This window comes from Oncorhynchus masou, chromosome 16 (genome assembly GCF_036934945.1).
Source record: "Oncorhynchus masou masou isolate Uvic2021 chromosome 16, UVic_Omas_1.1, whole genome shotgun sequence".
Lineage (NCBI taxonomy): Eukaryota > Metazoa > Chordata > Actinopteri > Salmoniformes > Salmonidae > Oncorhynchus > Oncorhynchus masou.
The window spans coordinates 25,838,070-25,859,409 of NC_088227.1; the positions used below are offsets into that span (position 1 = coordinate 25,838,070).

The following is a 21,340-nucleotide window of genomic DNA, read 5'->3' on the forward strand; positions in this document are numbered from 1 at the left end:
CCTCTTTGACATTAGTACATGTTCAGCAAATTTCAGCAACTACTTGTGCAGTCTTTCGCATCTTGTTGACACACTCAAGTTACATGAGTATTACAGGCTAATTACATTTTTTTGGCAATTGATACCAACATTGAAGCTGAAATGTATGCTATTACTTAAATATGGCGCCAATAAAATCTGAATCCTTAATGATCTCTAGTTTTGACTGAAGTCATATATTGGTTTTCATATAAAATATGTATTTTTTCCATTTTTAGCAATTTTACTTTGACGTGCACATGCTGTTGGTGATTTTGGTTACATACTGAATGCAGTTTTAAAAATGCAGTTACATCTTAGTGAGTTTCATTGTCGTGACTTTTGTATCCTTGCAACCAGATCGACCATATCTGGAGCAATGGTCACCCCTACAGGTTTTGATGACTACAGTCTTTACAGTGTCCTGTCAGATGAGGAGCTGATGAAGCTGGCCATCGATCGCAGCCTCATTGAGGACAACGACTCTATTGGGTCAATTCAATCATCACAATCTGTGGATCGACAAACCAATTACCAGCCAAACCAATTTACGACCCGTGTCAGGCTCCCCTCTGCAACAAGGCACATGTATGACTTTCCCCGAGCCAATCCAAACCCAGCCAACCCACATCCAAACCCATCACCTGCAAACCCTCCATCAGCAGACCCTATTATGTGAGTCTGTCAACCCTTTATTTTGACAGTATGTATTCCAGAAAGAATGAGTGTGAAAACAATTATTATTTTGATGAGCATTAAGTTGGTGCACAGGTGTATTATAATTCCAAAATGCCCAACATAGACATCCGATGGTGAGTATTGATACATTTCCCTAACAGGGACAGCAGTAATAAGGGTGTTCCACAAGTGTTGTGTCCTGATGCTGCTAATGTTTAGCAAGATCCACGATGACACTAAACTGAATGACAAATTTCCCCTTCCTCTTTGTCTATGCTTTAGAGATGCAAGACCTCTGGTGAGTGTGATCAAGAATGGGGATTTAAAGGCTCTGAAAGAGATAGTGAAATGCAACCCAATGAGTCTCTTGGTACCAAATGAGGGAGGATGGATTTCTCTCCACGAAGCTGCACATTACGGTCAAATAGAATGCCTCAAGATTATATTAAGAGGTGAGAGTGAAATAAAGACAAGTGTAATTGAGAATGGTTTCTATTTTATACACACAAGTCTTGAATCTCAGGCAGATCCTTTATCAGTACATGCTGATTATTTTTCATTTTCTTGGGTCACAAAGTTCTGTTGTCGTTCCTATAGCCCATCCTGGTATGGTGAACACATGTGGTAGTTACAATCAGACCCCACTTCTTTTGGCTGCCGCCTTTCACCAAGTGAACTGTGTGGAGTGCCTTCTGGACAGAGGTGCCAATCCAGACATTGCCAATGAGAATGGAGAAACACCACTCTTCAAAGGTAAATAAATCCTACAGATGCTAGATCTTAACTTGATCACTCTTTTGTCAAGGAGAATTTCAAATGAGCCTCGCTAGTGGCTAAAAATAAGTAGTTCTCTTTCTCTCCATGCGGGGGCAGTCAAGTCATCGGAATCAGGGCTCGCTATCTTAAAATAATGTTCTTGTTTCCTCAAACACTATAGGCATAGGTCCTATTACTGCAACATTCAAATGTACCAAAATGTATCTGAAATGCAGCCATACACATCAACAACTGTCATTTTAATAACACAATATAGATATAGGCAAAGGTGCAATGTACTTAAGTAAATACTTAAATACTTTCAAGTACTACTTAAGTAGTTTTGGGGGGTATCTGTACTTTACTTCACAACATTCCTAAAGAAAATTAGATACTTTTTACTTCTTACATTTTCCCTGACACCCAAAAGTACTTCTTACATGTTGAATGCTTAGCAGGACAGGTAAATGGTCAAATTCACGCACTTATCAAGAGAACATCCCTGGTCATCCCTACTACCTGATCTGGCGTACTGTGCCTCTGCCTACTCGTAATTTAAAAAACAAGAAAATGGTGCCGTGTGTTTTGCTTCATATAAGGAATTTGAAATTATTTCTACCTTTACTTTTACTTTTGATACTTAAGTATATTTAAAACCAAATACTTTTGCTAAAGTAATATTTCACTGGGTGACTTTTACTTTTACTTGAGTCATTTTCTATTAAGGTATCTTTACTTTGACTCAAGTATGACAATTGGGTATTTTTCCAACACTGGATATTGTATCCCAAGGATTCGATTCCGGCCCAAGCTCTTCTGGTACTAATGATGCAATCCACCGATTGACTTGATGTAGTTACACATTTCAGGGTTAATTTACCCCAGATCTTGATAAGAAATAACCATACCAGACGCTTATGGATAACATGAATAATAAAATAATAACAGTCAGTAGGGTAGGCTATACCAATATTAGTTTCCATTTAAACAAAGTGCCAGGTAAATACTATACTTCTATAGCAAGGTTTCCATCCAATTGGCGACAGTTTCATGAAAATATCCGCATGGAGAAAATATGCGCATTTCCCACCAGTGGTATGTTTCCACCAAACGGACTTGTGCGTGATGACAAAGTGCACACAAAATGTAGTTTTTCACTTAAATTTTCATCTACCGAATAAAAATCTGAAGTTCAATGTGTTTACATTACATTTTCAACTACCTATAGTATTTCTACAAACTGTTGCGTTAAATAGCAACTCTGTTCTTGACACTTGAGCTCTAGTTAACCGCTGGCAGATACAGTGCCGGTAATGTAATCTATGATGAGATTATTATGGATAAGAGCGAGAATATTTTCAATTGTCAAACGGCAGTCAAGCATCGATCATCATGTCACCAGAATAAGACCCTCGATATTTATTGGAAAGGAAAATCAAGCTCATCGTGAAGTTAATCATTATTTGTTTCATTTTTAGCCTAAGAAACTGCATGGTTTCCCAAGTCATAGCGGGAGGTTCACACACCATATCATCATGTGACTTCAGAATTCTATGGCAGGTTATTTAAGTGTCAGCCATTGTTGCCAGAATGACGCAATTTACTACAATCTGCCACCATCTACCACAAACGGTCGCAGCAAAAGCTCAAAAGAAAGAACCACTGTATGTTCAGGTTAGAATAATTTGGTAAGCAACATTATTTGGTTTTCTTGCTGGGGAACATAACATAAATAATCCAAAAGTACAGATATCAATTGTGATAGTCAACTCAATCATCTTTTTCCTGCCAAGGTCATTTACCGGTCATGTCTAGATGGGATACAGATTTTGTCAAATTGAAATCAAAAGTGTATTACTTTTGCATTTCAGCAAACCTTAAACCTTTTTCTAAGCTTAAGCTCATAACTTGCTACATTCATTCTCCCAACTTGCTATGAAAAGTAAATTTGACAAAAGCTGCATCCCTTCTAGACAAAACCGGTTTTACCCTCCATCCTCCTTCTCTTCTGAACCTCTCCTTTTTTGAAGGGTATTACAGCGACAAACTGTAAATAAAAACACACACATACACAAAAACCTGTGATTTCTAATACATGGCACAAAAAGCTTACTGAGATAACATTTAGGCACAGACAGACAGAGAGACAGAGAGAGACATAGAGAGACGAGAGTGCAATGTGTGGGAGGATGCTGCATTGGACTGACCCACTGATCTAGCTAACTTTAGCTAGCTACATGGTTGACTCTGCAGCTAGCTAGCTTAGCCAGCTTACCTAGTGGCAACCTAATGTTTATTGCCAAACTAATCAGTTCGCTATTGCCACACACATCTGATTAATCTGTTCACTCTTTACGCCACAGACAAGTTGGCTAGTTGGCTGACAAATATAGATCATATGGGGAGCTAAAAACAGGACATTTAACTTATTTTTCTCCCCAGTTGGTAGTTACAGTCTTGTCCCCTCGCTGCAACTCCCGTACGGACTCTGGAGTGGCGAGGGTCGAGAGCCGTGTGTCCTCTGAAACACAACCCAACAAAGCCGCACTGCTTCTTAACACAATGCCTGCTAAACCCGGAAGTCAGCCACACCAATATATCGGAGGAAACACCTTACAACCGTGTGCTACTGCACTCAGCAAGTTACAGGGTGACTGGACAAGGATATCCCTGCTGGGCAAACCCTCCCCTAAGCCAGACAACGCAGGGCCAACTGTGTGCCACCCCATGGGTCTCCCAGTCATGGCCAGATGAGACAGAGCCTGGACTTGAACTAGGATCTCTAGTGACACAGTAAGCACTGTGATGCAGAGTCTTAGACCACTGTGTTACTCAGGAGGCCCCCAATGTGTAACTTTTTATGTGACATTCTGGATTAGTCAAAGCTAACTAGCTAGCTAGTTATCTACCTCGACATTTGATTTACACTTGTCCTCAAAACACAATTGCAACAGCAGAATTATACAGTACATGATCAAAAGTATGTGGACACGTGCTCGTCGAACATCCACTCCAAAATCATGGGCATTAAGATGAGAGTTGGTCACCCACTTTGCTGCTATAACAGCCTCCACTCTTCTGGCAAGGCTTTACACTAGATGTTGGAACATTGCTGTGGGGACTTGCTTTCATACAGCCACAAAAGTATTAGTGAGGTCGGGCACTGATGTTGGGCAATTAGGCATGGCTCACAGTCAGCGTTCAATTAATCCCAAAGGTGTTTGATAGGGTTGAGGTTAGGGCCAGTCAAGTTCTTCCATAGCGATCTCAATAAACCATTTCTGTATGGACTTCGCTTTGTGCACGGCTGAATTGTCATGCTGAAACAGGAAAGGGCCTTCCTCAAACTTCCAAAAAGTTGTAAGCACAGAATCATCTAGAATGTCATTGCATGCTGTAGCATTAAGATTTCCCTTCACTGGAACTAAAGGGCCTTTTGCCCGAACCATGAAAAACAGCCACAAACCATTATTTCTATTTCACCAAACGTTACAGTTGGCACTATGCATTGGTGCAGGTAGCTTTCTCATGGCATCCGCCAAACCCAGATTTGTCCGTCAGACCGCCAGATGGTGAAGTATGATTCATTACTCCAGAGACTGTATTTCCACTGCTGCAGAGTCCAATGGCGGAGAACTTTACACCACTCCAGCCGACACTTGGTATTGCGCATCTGATCTTAAGCTTGTGTGCGGCTTCTTGGCCATGGAAACCCATTTCATAAAGATCCTGACAAACAGTTCTTGTGTTGACATTGTTTCCAGAGGCAGTTTGGAACTCGGTAGTGAGTGTTGCAACCGAGGACAGAGTTTTTAGGTGCTTCTGTTCTGTGAGCTTGTGTGGCCTACCACTTTGCAGCTGAGCCGTTGTTGCTACTAGACGTTTCCACATCACAATAACAGCACTTACAGTTGACTCGGGCATCTCTAGCAGGGCAGAGATTTGACAAACTGACTTGTTGGAAAGGGAGCATCCTATGATGGTGCCACATTTCAAGTCACTGAGCTCTTTAGTAAGGCCATTCTACTGCCAGTGTTGGTCTATGGAAATTGTATAGCTGTGTATGTGATTTTTTACAGCTGTCAGCAACGGGTGTGACTGAAATAGCCGAATCCACTAATTTGTCCACATACTTTGTGTATAGTGTATCTTTGAAATGCTTATCTTACTCCAGAAATATATCATATTACAAAGGCAGAAGGTCCTTAAAGTGCAATTTATCTTTATCTATCGCTGATCTGGCTAAGAACCAAAGAACAAGAAATCCCCAGGAGTGAAGACTAGTGATGTGCAGTTCGCAAACAATTCTTACTTTTTGAATGACTCTTTTTACTGACAATAGTCACAATGAATTTTTTCCAAGTTACTCGTTCATTTTAGTCTGCTGGCTGCAATGAATTCTACAGCAGGATTAATACGTGCTCCTCCAGCTCAGCAGCTACAGAGATGTGCTCCAACCAGTAACTGTCTATCATGTACACGACAGGAAATAGACATGTTTAGAACTGATAATTGATCACATGGTGCAAGAACGAACGCTATTCATTTATTGAATGTTACTTGATGGACACAGCTTTTCATACAACCAAAACACACTCAGCCTGCCTCTGCTCAAAACTTGAACTCGAGAACTAATTGTTTGGGGGCTGCTGCAGGTCGCTAACAATATTGTGCGAATCTCTCTCGCGGCATCAAGCAGTTGCCTTACAGCTCAATCTGAATTCTCCCGCTGCTCTAACGTCCGTGGATGTAGCATAGCATTTGGGGCGGAGCACGGAGTTAGGGTAGCCAGGCAAGCCGAGCAGTGTCATTACGCCAAGAGTGGTTCACAATCTAGTCCGGTTGTGGCCGCAACTAGACCTCGTTTCAAAGGTATCAATAGACAGCACCAATAACAAGCCCCATATGGTGAACGAGAGACTTGTAGAATCATGATTCTTTCGAGTTTGTAGTTCATAATTCACCGGTAGGGGGTCCTACGTGCTCTGGAAATTACTTGAGTAAGAGTATAAGTACAGCCCACAGAGAATAACTAGAAAAGTACTAGTTTCTCCAAAAATTCAAAGGGTAGTAGTGGGCCAGATTTGAACCCATGCCTACTTTGACATATGTATGCCATGGTCACTGGCTGTACCTGCTGGACCACACAGGCACTGAGACAACCAAACATTTAGTCTCACTATTGGTTGCCTTCAACCTATAATAAAATAATTGATATAAAAAAATATTTTCCCAAAAGAAAAATACATCTACCCATACAAATATTGTCAATTTATTGTAATCCACATAAGAATTCACACGAGACACGCAGCCTATATAGGCTACTTGACTGATGCCCAGTGGACCTGCAGACTAATTTATTGTATAGCCCAGAAACACCGATTCCAGCTGCCCTCTGGCGCTGGTTAAAAATATGAATTATACGTTCAAATCCTCCTGCTGCAGGATTATTTTCCTCCTGCGACGAAATGGGTCATATTAAGATCTGACATCTGTAGGTGTTAGCTCTTGGGGCTAAGACAAGTCTCCAGGTCTCAAGCTAGGTTCCTGATCATACTGGTGAAGTCCACCACTGTTACACAATCAGCTTATGTTTTACAAACAGCAATATCCAACAAAAATGACCTGTGTTGTTTGTCACAATGCGTTTTCAGCTTGCGAGAAGCCCAATGTGGAGATTGTAGACCACCTCCTGAAGTATGGAGCCTCAGTACACAAGGCTTGTGTTCAGGGTGTGACACCTCTCCATGAAGCAGCCGGGCATGCTAACGTGGAAATTTGCCAGATGTTGTTGGAGGCCGGGGCCAAGCTTAATGCAGTCAATAATTACAGCATGGAACCTTTCTATATGGCAACACAGAATGGAGGAGTGGACGTGTTGCACTTCTTGATTAATAAAGGTGAGTCGTTTTCAAATTTTCACATGCCAGTTTCAAGATTTTTTTTAATTGATTGTTTTAAAGATGCAGTCTGGGATCGTAAGCACAACAAGTTCATAACATATTGAACCTGAACTCTACTTTAATGTCCAAACCCTTGTTGATGGGTTTCCTACATCTTGGAGAAAGTATTATGTTCTTTACAATGGCATGACTATAATTGAAAATAACCATTAAGCATGCAGACCATCTGTTGCTGGTGATGTTGCGGTGTTGCCAGTTTTCCTTCATTTCAATATTGTATAAATGTTGTGTATGCTCTTGTATATTGTAGGTGCTGATATAAACTGCCAGGCAAGGAAGGGTGAAACACCTCTGTATGAGGCAAGTAAGAATGGTTACAAGGAAGTTGTGGAACTGCTTCTATCTCATAAAGCAGATGCTAACCGAGCAACGAAGTCTGGCCTCCTGCCTCTTCATATTGCTGTCCAGAAAGGTCATTTTGAGTGAGTGCAATTAATTGATTGATTGGTTAATTTAAAGCATTGGTTTCTCTTCAAGCCAAACATTTCCCTTTCAATTTGATCCCTGTGCTTCCCTTCTGTAGCATTGTGTCCATGCTGATCCCTGCCACCAGCAAGGTCAAAGTTCAATGCAGTGGCATCAGTCCCCTCCACCTGGCTGCCGAGCACAACCGGGACTGGATCCTGGAGATCCTTATCGAGGCAGGCTATGACGTCAATTTCCAGCTCGCAGAAGACCGATCCGAAATGTATGAGGACCATCGCAGCACAGCACTCTACTTTGCAGTCTCCAACAGCAACCTAGAGGCGGCTGAAATGCTTCTGGATGCAGGGGCTAACCCCAACCTTGATATGTTAAACCCTCTTCTTGTCGCTGTGAGGCAGGGTTACATGGAAATGATCACCACTCTGGTGGAGCATGGAGCTAACATGAATGCGTCCATCCCCACACACCCCTGCTCCTTCCCGGCAGTGGTCATGCTCGGTATGAAGTATCTGCACATCCTGAACTATCTGAAGTATCTGATGTCCAATGGCTGTGATGCCCTTTCCTGTTTTGATTGCACATATGGCAGCAAGCCACACCCACCCCTGAAAATTTCAAGAAGGGTCAGCATCTTTGGCGAAACTTTGCGCTACGTTATTGATGAGGACGAAGATCGAAGCAACACCTGTGTCCAGGTAGGTTGGGTTTATGTGCAATGTAGATAGTTCCCAATTCCATTTCGGGTTGTTCTTTGAATCCAATTTAAACCATTAATTTTCAGTTCTGTGAGGCAATCTCCGATCCGACAATTAGCCACTGGGCAGGACCCATCATAGATGTGCTCCTGGATTACGTTGGCCATGTGAAACTCTGCTCCCGGCTGATTGAGAACCTGGATAGCTACAGTGACTGGACAGGGATTAAGTTGAAAGCAAGTAAGTGAGCTTTCACCATAGAGTTACACAATATACCGAAACTTCAGTTCTCAATATTAGAACATGAAAAATGGGTACTAGAATTTTTGTTACTTTTGTTACTACTGTCAAACGGTAGCATACAAGCCAATGTACCCGTTACAGCGCGAGCGCACCGTGCCTGCTCCACTTCGGCTGCACTAGGAGTCTGAGCAGCATCATGCTAGCTCCCCATTCATACTGAACACTTGAATGATGCAACATGGCATGTAGAAATATTTCAACGGTTCATTCCTGTTTGCAAAGCAATGTCCATACAGGCTAGAACACTTTACAATGCAAGAAGATACCGGTGGCTTTCAGCTTTGTAGACTAACTTTCCTTGCCAACTTAAAACAACATGAATTCAGTACCCCTAGTACTGATAATACACAAACCATAACTCAAAATGTGCTGATTTCAAAGCCGATTGCCACCAAAACATTATTAATTCACTTAATAGGTCTCTCGCTCACGTCTCTCCCAAAGATTATCTATTGCCTCAGTGAACTGACTCTGATGAGTCTGACTCCGAGCTGGGGTAGTTTGTTTCACGTCTTACTGGCCCTCGGCCTGTGCAGCAACATTTATGTGTGTTTACCCTCTACTACATCTCTGATGGTCATCTAGAAATTTGGTCTAGATCCTTGTTTGTCCCAAGGATGTCTTCCCCATGGGTGATTTTAGGATGCTGTCAGGACTTTCTGTCTTGGTCCCCGAGAGATTTTTGTCTAGTTCCAGGGTTGTTCCGAGGACATCACCTGATTGTCCCAAAGAAAAGTGCAGAGATGCATGAGAAAGCTCTCGTCATGAGCTGTTCGGCCATTACAGAAAACCACATACCAGATTTTTAAAACGTCTTAGGGATAACCCCCATTTTTTCAATTTTTGCCTAAAATGACACACCAAATCTAACTACCTGTAGCTCAGGCCCTAAAGCAAGGATTTGCATATTCTTGGTACTATTTGAAAGGAAACACTTTGCAGTTTGTGGAAATGTGAATTGAATGTAGGATAATATAACAGAATAGATCTGGTAGAAGATAATACAAAGAAAAAAACTAACGTTTCTTTTCTACCACCATCTTTGAAATGCAAGGTCCCAGTTCTAGCCATGGTTGTAATTCCAATGGTGTCCACAAGATGGAAGCAGTGTATGTGCAAAGTTTCAGACAGATAACTTGAAGTATGACCGTTCTCCATGACATTTAGTGTGAAGTCACCGAGGTACATTTGGGCAAATCGTGAAGGAGACTTATACTTGGACTTTGATTTAGCTTTTACAGTATTAGTAGCCATATTATAAGTTCAACATGTTCAAAACAACCAGTTTTCATAACTCTGAATATTCTAATCATTTTTGTCCAAAATGAAAAGGCATGCTGTCGTACAAGGTTAGTAGCTACATTTTACGACAGATACATGGTTTCCGTATACTCCCGTAAAGCCCAGCTCATTGGCTATCTAGCTAGCACCGATTGGTGCTTATTTGACAAAGTTAGAGTCGTTCTAGTGAAGACTGCCCACGTCATCGGCGTGCCATGAAGGCGTCGCTCTCTGACCAAATATGGTGTCCTATAGGATAGACTACACCCCTAATGATATAGTGAAGTCTGGTTATGTTCTAGGAGCTCTGAGGAATATATACGAACGCGATTTGACTGGTTGAAACAACGTGGGTGAGATTTTCACAGATTCCTTTCTTTGCAAATTGAACGAGTAGAAATACAAAATCGATCATGCATGATATATGGACCTTTTTAGGATATGAAAAAGGATTTTATCTAACAAAACGACACTTCATGTTATCTCTGGGACCCTTTGGATGATAAATCAGAGCAAAATTTCAGAATGTAAGTATACATTTCACCTTCAGAGGTGAATTTATCAAACCTATCACGGTGAAAAAAGTGTTTTGTTGTTAGGAGCTATCCTCAAGCAATAGCATGGCATTTTTTCATAGTAATAGCTACTGTAAATTGGACAGTCCAGTTATATTAATAAGAGTTTAGCTTTCAGCCGATATTTTTTTTTTTTTTTTTTTTTTCACCTTTATTTAACCAGGTAGGCTAGTGGAGAACAAGTTCTCATTTGCAACTGCGACCTGGCCAAGATAAAGCATAGCAGTGTGAACAGACAACACAGAGTTACACATGGAGTAAACAATAAACAAGTCAATAACACAGTGGAAAAAAAGAGTCTATATACATTGTGTGCAAAAGGCATGAGGAGGTAGGCAAATAATTACAATTTTGCAGATTAACACTGGAGTGATAAATGATCAGATGGTCATGTACAGGTAGAGATATTGGTGTGCAAAAGAGCAGAAAAGTAAATAAATAAAAACAGTATGGGGATGAGGTAGGTAAAATTGGGTGGGCTATTTACCGATAAGACTATGTACAGCTGCAGCGATCGGTTAGCTGCTCAGATAGCAGATGTTTGAAGTTGGTGAGGGAGATAAAAGTCTCCAACTTCAGCAATTTTTGCAATTCGTTCCAGTCACAGGCAGCAGAGAACTGGAACAAAAGGCGGCCAAATGAGGTGTTGGCTTTAGGGATGATCAGTGAGATACACCTGCTGGAGCGCGTGCTACGATTGGGTGTTGCCATCGTGACCAGTGAACTGAGATAAGGCGGAGCTTTACCTATCATGGACTTGTAGATGACCGGGAACCAGTGGGTCTGCCGACGAATATGTAGCGAGGGCCAGCCGACTAGGACATACAAGTCGCAGTGGTGGGTGGTATAAGGTGCTTTAGTGACAAAACGGATGGCACTGTGATAAACTGCATCCAGTTTGCTGAGTAGAGTGTTGGAACCTATTTTGTAGATGATGTCGCCGAAGTCGAGGATCGGTAGGATAGTCAGTTTTACTAGGGTAAGTTTGGCGGCATGAGTGAAGGAGGCTTTGTTGCGGAATAGAAAGCCGACTCTAGATTTGATTTTCGATTGGAGATGTTTGATATGAGTCTGGAAGGAGAGTTTGCAGTCTTGCCAGACACCTAGGTACTTATAGATGTCCACATATTCAAGGTCGGAACTAGTCAGGCGTGCGGGTGCACGCAGCGAACGGTTGAAAAGCATGCATTTGGTTTTTACTAGCGTTTAAGAGCAGTTGGAGGCCACGGAAGGAGTGTTGTATGGCAGGAGGTTAGATAGCACAGTGTCCAAGGACGGGCCGGAAGTAGAATGGTGTCGTCTGCGTAGAGGTGGATCAGGGAATCGCCTGCAGCAAGAGCAACATCATTGATATATACAGATAAAAGAGTCGGCCCGAGAATTGAACCCTGTGGCACCCCCATAGAGACTGCCAGAGGACCGGACAGCATGCCCTCCGATTTGACACACTGCACTCTGTCTGCAAAGTAGTTGGTGAACCAGGCAAGGCAGTCATCAGAAAAACCAAGGCTACTGAGTCTGCCGATAAGAATATGGTGATTGACAGAGTCGAAAGCCTTGGCAAGTTCGATGAAGACGGCTGCACAGTACTGTCTTTTATCGTTGGCCGTTATGATATCGTTTAGTACCTTGAGCGTGGCTGAGACGCACCCGTGACCGGCTCGGAAACCAGATTGCACAGCGGAGAAGGTACGGTGTGATTTGAGATGGTCAGTGACCTGTTTGTTGACTTGGCTTTCGAAGACCTTAGATAGGCAGGGCAGGATGGATATAGGTCTGTAAGACACAACTTTTGTTGTTTCTCCCTAATCTGCGATCTTGACACAAAGCGCTGCATGATTTACAACTGCCCCGTTGACGGGACGCCGATCCCTATTATCAGGGTCATTAGCAATAGGAAAAAAATCTAATTTCTTGCCCCGGCCTTGCTCAACATCTGGGCGTCAGATAAGAACGAGACTACCGCGTCCATAAAGTGACCATTAGACTTGCCAACTTTCAGACTGAATACGCTTGTAGATGCAACAGTTTTGATAAAATGTATAATGTATTATCGCTCTCATGTGCTCAATAAAAACCAATGGTGTGGTACCTTTGTGCTGCATTTTGAACAATGCTAACATACTTTTAACAGAGTTCTGTCTAAAACCGGGCCCAGCAACTTGGTTGCTCAACAACACAACTGGCAGCCTGTAACATAAGAAGTGGTTGAGAACAATCCTAGGCTATTGGTATTCAAGCTGAGGTTAATCAACAAATGCGTACAGATAATTGGTCCGACGTAAAAAAAATGTGTTGGTTGTTATTCGTTATTCTTTTCATTATAAACCAACTTTGAAATACGTATTTTTCAGTCATTGAGTCTATGGCCAAATTTCAACTGCGCACACATTCTCAATGAAGAAAGCATTATATCAGAATGATATGCTTTTAAGCCTCTTAATATAGGAAAGAGGAGCAGGATTGTAGTGCTGCCAGAGCGTGGGGGAGCAGTGTACCCTCACTTTTTTCAATTTGAGATTACACAGAGCTGGTAAAACTATTTCTGGAACATTTATTCTGATAAATCCTAAATACATTCTATTTAATTACCACAATTTCCATGAAAATCGATAAATATCCAATGTAATGTAAAGCACCCTAGATAAATGGTGGTTTCTTCCCTGTCTTCTCTCTGGTGGTGTCGAGAATGATGAACTATAGGTGTGTACTATAGGTGTGTAGGCTTGACCACTTTGGCCAATCAGAACATTGAAAAATGATAACCAGCAGTTCCTATCCAGCCTGGGTGCCAGGTAACCTTGTGGTTAAGAGCATTGAACTGGTTGAACTTGAATCCCCCGAGCTGACTAGATGAAAAAAATCTTTGAGCAAGGCACTTAGCCCTAATTTCTCCCGCAAGTCGCTCTGGATAAGCACGTCTGCTAAATGACTACAATGTAAATATAAAAACATAAGAAGCCGCCTGTTCAAAACCACAAGCATTTAAAGGTGCAACTGACGAGCAGTCCAAGCCCACATACACCTGACAAATCAGGCAAACATCCTGCAGAGAGAGCTGGCCAGAGCCTCTCAATTTGGGATTTGGGGGAAGACGACATTCACATCCTGTGCCAATGCTTCTCCCTCCTGTGTGCCTCCACCATCAATGGCTTTAGGGACTTTGTTCACAGTAGGGGAGAACATGTGCATGTGAGGTAATTCCACTGCTTAACTGTACAAGTGGAGGCTGGTGGGAGGAGCCATAGGATTATTATTATTTGACCCTGCTGGTCATCTATGAACATTTGAACATCTTGGCCATAATCTCAAACCCGGCACAGCCAGAAGAGGACTGGCCACCCCTCATAGCCTGGTTCCTCGCTAGGTTTCTTCCTTGGTTTTGGCCTTTCTAGGGAGTTTTTCCTAGCTCCTGTGCTTCTACACCTGCATTGCTGGCTGTTTGGAGTTTTAGGCTGGGTTTCTGTACTGCGCTTTGTGACATCCGCTGATGTAAGAAGGGCTTTATAAATACATTTGATTGATATGAGGATGGGCTCATTGTAATGACTGAAATGGAATGCTATCAAACATATGGAAACCACATTTCTGACTTCCTTCCATTGATTACCTTCCAGCCATTACAATGAGCCCATCCTACTATAGCTCCTCCCACCAGCCTCCTCTGAATTGTACATACCCTGCAGCTTGGCAGAGTAAGAGGGGGTTTAGCCAAATGAAACTTATCATCAGACCAATGAGATCTAGGATACAAATTCACTGTGTGTCTCCTTGATGTTCATAAAACTCAATGGACCCCGTCTTGCGCAGAAGAGTCCAGAATGATATGTGACCACTTGGTTACAGCGACACTTTTTTGCTGAGGTCACCCAAACCAGAGAGGCCACTGCAAAGGCCAAAAGCCTGACCCTCTCTGGAAGATGCTGGAGCCCTGCTTGGGATATTTAACCTATATTGGCTATTGGTTGAGACACAAGGCCCATTCTAGCTTGGTATGTCAGGGTGGGCAAGTGGAAATGTGAATTGGGGCAAGTTGGAGGTAACAATGCATTACGATTCTAGTTTACTAAGATGCATGAATACACCACACCAAAAGATGGATTTTACTGCTGCTTTAAAACAAATTTCCTGCAATTCTACATAGTAATGATTTATGTTCACTTCTCGGTCAATTGATTTGATAGAATGTATTTGCATAGATGAAAAATGCTACGAATAGATTGTTCACCTGTGTTTTCTCTTCTTCTGTAATAGAGTATGTTGTAATCATGTGTTCAAGCTATCAAATCAGAGTTTATTTATGATACAACGCAAGTGTAAGCTACACAATACAATGAAATGCCTAATCGCAACTAAAGTGCTTATGTATTTGTATTTACATTAGGCTATACCCTACAAATTGCTATACCAAGTAGTCATAGGCCTATAAGACTATATTGCAAATTCTTGTTGTTTGTTCCTGAACTGGCTGAATGGCAGAGCTATCCTTCAGACTTCCTTCAGCACCACATCCGTTGCACAATCCTGGGGCTGTCCTATCAGCACCACAAAGGGACTCAATCGCTTAAAATAACAGTCATCAAGATCTGTTGCCTACGCTTAATAGTCCTACTCAAAAGTTCTAATTATTATTACAAATAGAAGATGAACACTTCTCGCCATGGAAAGGGAAAGGGGAGGGAAAGGGGAGGGAAAGGGGATACCTAGTCAGTTGCACAACTGAATGCATTCAATCGAAATGGGTCTTCTGCACTTAACCCAACCCTGTTTAGTAAAGTTAGATCAAAGCTGAATCGATGTCTCGGAAGTTCACGTAATAATTCATCTGCATTTTACATATAATAACACAGCATAGTTAGGCCTGCAGTGCCTTCAGAAAGCATTCATACGCCTTGACTTATTCCACATTTTGTTGTTACAGCCTGAATTCAAAAGTGATTAAATGTATGTTTTTTTCTCACCCATCTACACACAATACCCCATATTGCATTCAGGGCAAAGAGTTACATTTTTGTCTCATCAAACAACATAATCTTTTGCCTAATGCTCTCAGAGTCTTTCACATGCCTTTTTGCAAACTCCAGGCATGCTGCCATGTGCCTTATTCTTCAGTAGTGGCTTCCACCACTCTCCCATAAAGCCAAGATTTGTATTCAGTGCTGTCGAGACTGTGTCCGTCTGGCAGGTTCTCCCATCTCAGCCAAGGAACTCTGTAGTTCTGTCAGGGTGGTCATTGAGTTCTTGGTCACCTCCCTGACCAAGGTCCCTCTTGCCCATTTGCTCAGTTTGGTCGGACAGACCACTGTGCTCTTGGATATTTTCAAAACTCTAGAAATGGTTTTATACCCTTCCCCAGATATATCCTTCATCACAATTCTCTCTTGGAGATCTTCGGACAGTTCCTTGGTCTTTTGCTCTGACATGCACTGTCTAAATTTTGTTTTGACATTCTTCTTCTTCTTCTTTTGTGGGTTTTATGGCGGACTACAGCCCAGAAAGGTGTATGGCCGCCACCAACTGGACGGGTTGAAAAAACAAGGTAAAAATAAAATCCGTACATGATAGGGAAAACTAAATGATTCCACCCAAATAAATTTGTAAGTTGACAAAAACAAAACTCCCACTTCTTCATTTCTTAAAATCTCCAGATCTCCCTTCTATAAAGGCCACAAAGTCCACCTTCTTAACCTTTAAAATACCTGGGTCCTGATGGTGAAAGGCAACCCCTGCAGCCTGCAGTGAAGGCCTATCCACCACAATGGACTCTTCGGAGCACAATTCAAAGCCTCAACCATTTAAACAGCCGCTGTATATGAAATGTTCTGGAAAGCCCTGAATTTGGCCACCTCATTATCTTTTACCGTTGTCGGGCATTCCAAAGAGGTGGCTTCATGGTTCTCACTACAATTGCGACATGTCACATTTTCATCACTTTAAAAACACATGACATTATCTTTTCCACAACGTGGACCTCTCGGCTTCTCCCTTCTGCAAACACTTGAAACATGTCCAAAAGCTTTACAGTGACCACACTGCCTTGGTCTTGGGATAAATACTCTGTAGTTTATACACAACGTGGATGACGTGGATTGAGACGCATCCAATGCAAAAAAATAATCTATCTTCAACTGACAGATTTTTATGGCGATTTTTTTATCATGATGATTTGATCTACACGGGGATGCGGACATGCGCTCTAGGGGGTTGTTAAGCATCCTAAATAATGACATAGATTCAGGCCATAAGGGAAGCATGATGTAAGATGCAAACCTGGTATTTCAACTGATTATAGGTTACTAAAGCCAACAACATACTACTGTGCCACAGAGCTTTGATAAAAACAGTGGAGGAAAAAAGACATATCTGATAATCGCACTCTGCAATTTATTGCTGTCCAGCAGATGTCACTAACTTGCATTGTGAACAGATAATGAAGCTGAGTAATTAACCATTTTTCAGCACAAGCACAACTTGGCCTTCAGAAAGCCTTGGTTTATGATCACCAGTGAAGAGGAGCCAACTGAAGATTGCAAAAGACTATGTATTATTGCTCCCATCTGTTACATGCACTTATGTTAGCTTCTTCAAAAGCTTTAAAACTGGCAGCAATTGTGTCGAGGCCCAGATCTGGGGAAGGGTAGCAAAGCATTTATGCAGCTTTGAAGGTCCCCAAGAACACTGTGGCCATTCATCCTAGAGATGGCCACCCTGCCAAACTGAGCAATTGGAGGAGAAGAGCCTTGGTCAGGGAGGTGACCAAGAACCCGATGGTCACTCTGACAGAGCTCTAGAGTTCCTCTGTGGAGATGGGAGAACCTTCCAGAAGGACAACCATCGCTGCAGCACTCCACCAATCAGGTCTTTATTGTAGAGTGGCCAGACGGAAGCCACTCAGTAAAAAGCACATGACCACCCACTTGGAGTTTGCCAAAAGGCATCTAAAGACTCCCAGACCATGAGAAACAAGATTCTCTGGTCTGTTGAAACCAATATTGAACTCTTTGGCTTGAAAGGCAAGCATCACGTCTGGAGGAAACCTGGCACCATCCTTACGTGAAGAATGTTGGTGGAAGCATCATGCTGTGGGGATGTTTTTCAGCGGCAGTGACTGGGAGACTAGTCAATATCGAGGCAAAGATGAACAGAGCAAAGTACAGAGAACTCCTTGATGAAAACCTGTTCCAGAGCGCTCAGGACCATAGACTGGGGACGGAGGTTCACCTTCCAACAATACAACTACCATAAGCACACAGCCAAGGCAGCAGTGGCTTTCGGACAAGTCTCTGAATGTCCTTGAGTGGCCCAGCCAGAGCCCAGACTTAAACAGATCGAACTTCTCTGGAGAGACCTGAAAATAACTGTCCAGCAACTCTCCCCATCCTACCTCACAGAGCTTGAGATGATCTTTAGAGAAGAATGGCAGAAATTTCTCAAATACAGATGTGCCAAGCTTGTAACGTCAATCCCAAGAAGACTCAATGCCGTAATCGCTGCCAAGGGTGCTTCAACAAAGTACAGAGTAAAGGGTCTGAATACATATGTAAATGTAAAACTGAGGGGGAAAAGGGGGTAAAATTATTTAATTAATTTTAGATTAAAGCTGTAACGTACTTGAACTAAATGTGGAAAAAGTCAAGCAAGTGGTCTGAATACTTTCAGATGGCACTATAAATAAATGTTTTATATATAGAGACCCGTTCCAAATGGACCAAAGGACAACTAGACTCGTTCCATATAGACCTGGTCCGATCCAAACCTGGTCTGATCCGATCCGAGTGAGGGAAGCAGGAGGCCATACTGTGTATGTAGGCTACTGTGAGTGTGAGCAACTGACACGGGGTGCAGGGAGGAGGGAGAGAAAAAGACAGCAACCAAACAAGCCAACTCACACTATAGTACACTAATAGTTGCAGTAGTTAGGTTATTTCACATCCAATATGATTACGTAAGAGCTGTCTTGACTGCGTGAAACCGGAAAAAGCTAGTTAAGCTAGCTAGCTAGCTAGGCTAATTGAGGCTGCATGCACTTTCTCGTCCTACACAGTTACAAACAACAACAACTCCATTCAAAATATTAAGTTAGCAGCCTACCTGTAACTTTCAATTCCATCACTTTAATTCCATCTTCCATTGATTAGATATCTCCTAACTTTTGCTACATAGAGGCTCTATGTCTGTAGCCTATTTCCGCTTTGATGACTTACGCTTGGCCAAAACAAGCTACACGTGCCACTCTAGTGAAAAGCAAGAGCAGCAGCATAAATGACGATGATCCTAATGCTTTGTACAGTCAGTGTACATAGAACTACATTTACATTACAATTTATCCATTCTTTCAGTTTTCTGAATCAGTTTTTATTGAGAGTTACCTGGGGTGGCAGAGAGTTCCATTTAGTCATGAATTTATTTAATACTGTGTGTTTCCCAGCCTCTGTTCTGGACCTGGGGACTGTGAAGAGACCACTGGTTGCATGTCTTTGTTGTACCGATGAGTGTCTGAACTGTGTGTCAACTGCTTGAACAGACAGTTAGGTACCTTCCACACATCAATACCTCGCACAAAGACCAATAATGATGCAGTCAATTTCTCCTCCACTTTGAGCCCAGAGAGATTGACATGCAGGTCATTTACATTCGCACTCCATGTACATCTAAGAGCAACATGTGCTGCTTTGTTTTGGAGCAACTGTAATTTGCTTATGTCCTTCTTTGCCGCACCTGACCACACAGCTGGATAGAGGTCTAGGATTCAAGATAGCACTGACCATCTGTAACTGCTTAGTGGGATCTCATTGCTTGCTTGTGCTACCTGTGCTCAGCGAAAAGAATATGACAGACTTCTGACTTGGTTAGGTATAAATGAGACCGTTCATAAACATCAACTGTTTTAGACAAAACAAATGTAACCAAGCAAGACAAATTAGCGTTCAATCAATACTGATTACGTGGTTACCACAGGGTTAGCAGCGTAATGGTTATCGTTACCACCCGGAGACCAGAAGATTGGGGATTTAAATAGCTGAACACAGTAAAGTCTATTATCCCACCGAATAGTATGAATTAGGCTGCTTGAGAAGTTTAAATCCTAAGCAACCTGCCTACACATAGTTTGAAGTACAATAGACCAGCATAGCTACAGTTGTACGCCAAAGCTTTGTGCTAGAAAACCTTGGTAGAGCATGGGTGGAGTAGGCATTGCGGTGTCCATGTGAACTTCCTTTATTTTTCAGGCTTCAGACCAATGCCTACTTCTCACTTAAAACACTGTTTTCTTGTTTTTAATCATAGGTCATGAATGTGTAGGGGACTTCTGACCGCATATACTACAGACTTTGTGGTGCAGCAAAAATATAACTGTATCCCAGTAAAGAGATTGTGTGTTCAAATCCCAGGTGGGGTGATATTGAAAAGTCAGTACAAAGAGATCATGTAAAATGTGAACATATTTTGATTGCTTAATTATTTGTTTTACTATTTTAGCTGAACAGCATACCACTTACCTTAAAACCCCATACAATTTCATTACTTTACTTGTAATGGATTGGGACACCTGGAACCATCACATGATATCCTGACAACTGGGAAAACAAATGTCTTGAGAACATCTGACAAATGTCCAAACATGGTCCTCAATGAAATCCTGGTAACTTACAAGGAACTAGACAAGGGTCCCCCAGAGAACATTCCCTTTGGACTATCATGCAACATCCTAATAACTAGTCAAATGTAAATCCTGAAAAGGTCCTGAAATGGTCCTTAGTGATGTCCTGGTAACTTTCAGGGAACAACACAAAGGTCCCCAGAGAAGGTTGCCTTGGAACCATCATGCAACATCCCCTTGACCATCATGAGACGTCCCCTTGTGGTCATTGAATGGCCCATGGATAACGTCCTATCAGAACCAAGTAGGAACCTTTTCGAAACGTTCCCTACCGGGAACTGCGACCAAACCGGAACTTGTGCTGAACATGTTCTTAGTGTCCCAAAGTTAATGTCATGTTTTAATATTCCTAGAATGTTCTCAGAACGTCAGTGGGATAACATCTTGCCAAAACTCTTAAAGGGACCTATTGAGAACATAGCCAAATGTCCTTAGTTGGTCCCCTGTTTGCTGGGATACTACAGTACTATAGTTTTTTTCATGTTGGTTAATAAGTAACTTTGCACTTTCAGTGCCACCACATTCACTGATGCAGTTGTGCAGACTGAAGATCCATCAGCAGGTTGGAATCCCCAGACTGAGGCACATCGACACGCTGCCGCTCCCACCAAGACTAATCAAGTTCCTCAACTATGAAAAGGTAAATTTCCAGGATGCCTAGGAATTTATTTTTGGTTTGTTGACTCAAAGTCCACAGATTCCGTGACTTGTTTTCAATAAATGTGATTGTTTTGCATATTGTAAGCCAGTTGAGATGAAGGGGGAATGTTTCTTTGCACAGTTGTGTACTGCATAATAGGCTTGATTTGATATTACAATGGCAAGAGTAACGTTGGAATTAATCTATTGTAAATTATGGGTAAATGTAACTATTTACTTACTTATTCCTATTCGATTATCAACAAAATAGGCAAATAAATAATGCATGGCTGGCTACTGCTAGCCTGAAGAAAAATTGTGTGACTTGCTTCAGCTGGTCAAAAG

General features: G+C 42.1%; 1 protein-coding gene across 1 annotated transcript; it reads left to right on the top strand.

The window, feature by feature from the left end:
• Window positions 1-397: 397 nt before the first annotated feature.
• Window positions 398-21,017, top strand: LOC135557296 (ankyrin repeat and SOCS box protein 2-like). The gene is made up of 8 exons (XM_064990480.1): window positions 398-693; window positions 979-1,148; window positions 1,294-1,449; window positions 7,107-7,352; window positions 7,666-7,837; window positions 7,939-8,536; window positions 8,623-8,776; window positions 20,869-21,017. The coding sequence occupies exons 1-8, from the start codon at window positions 398-400 to the stop codon at window positions 21,015-21,017; spliced, it is 1,941 nt and encodes a 646-aa protein (XP_064846552.1).
• Window positions 21,018-21,340: the final 323 nt, after the last annotated feature.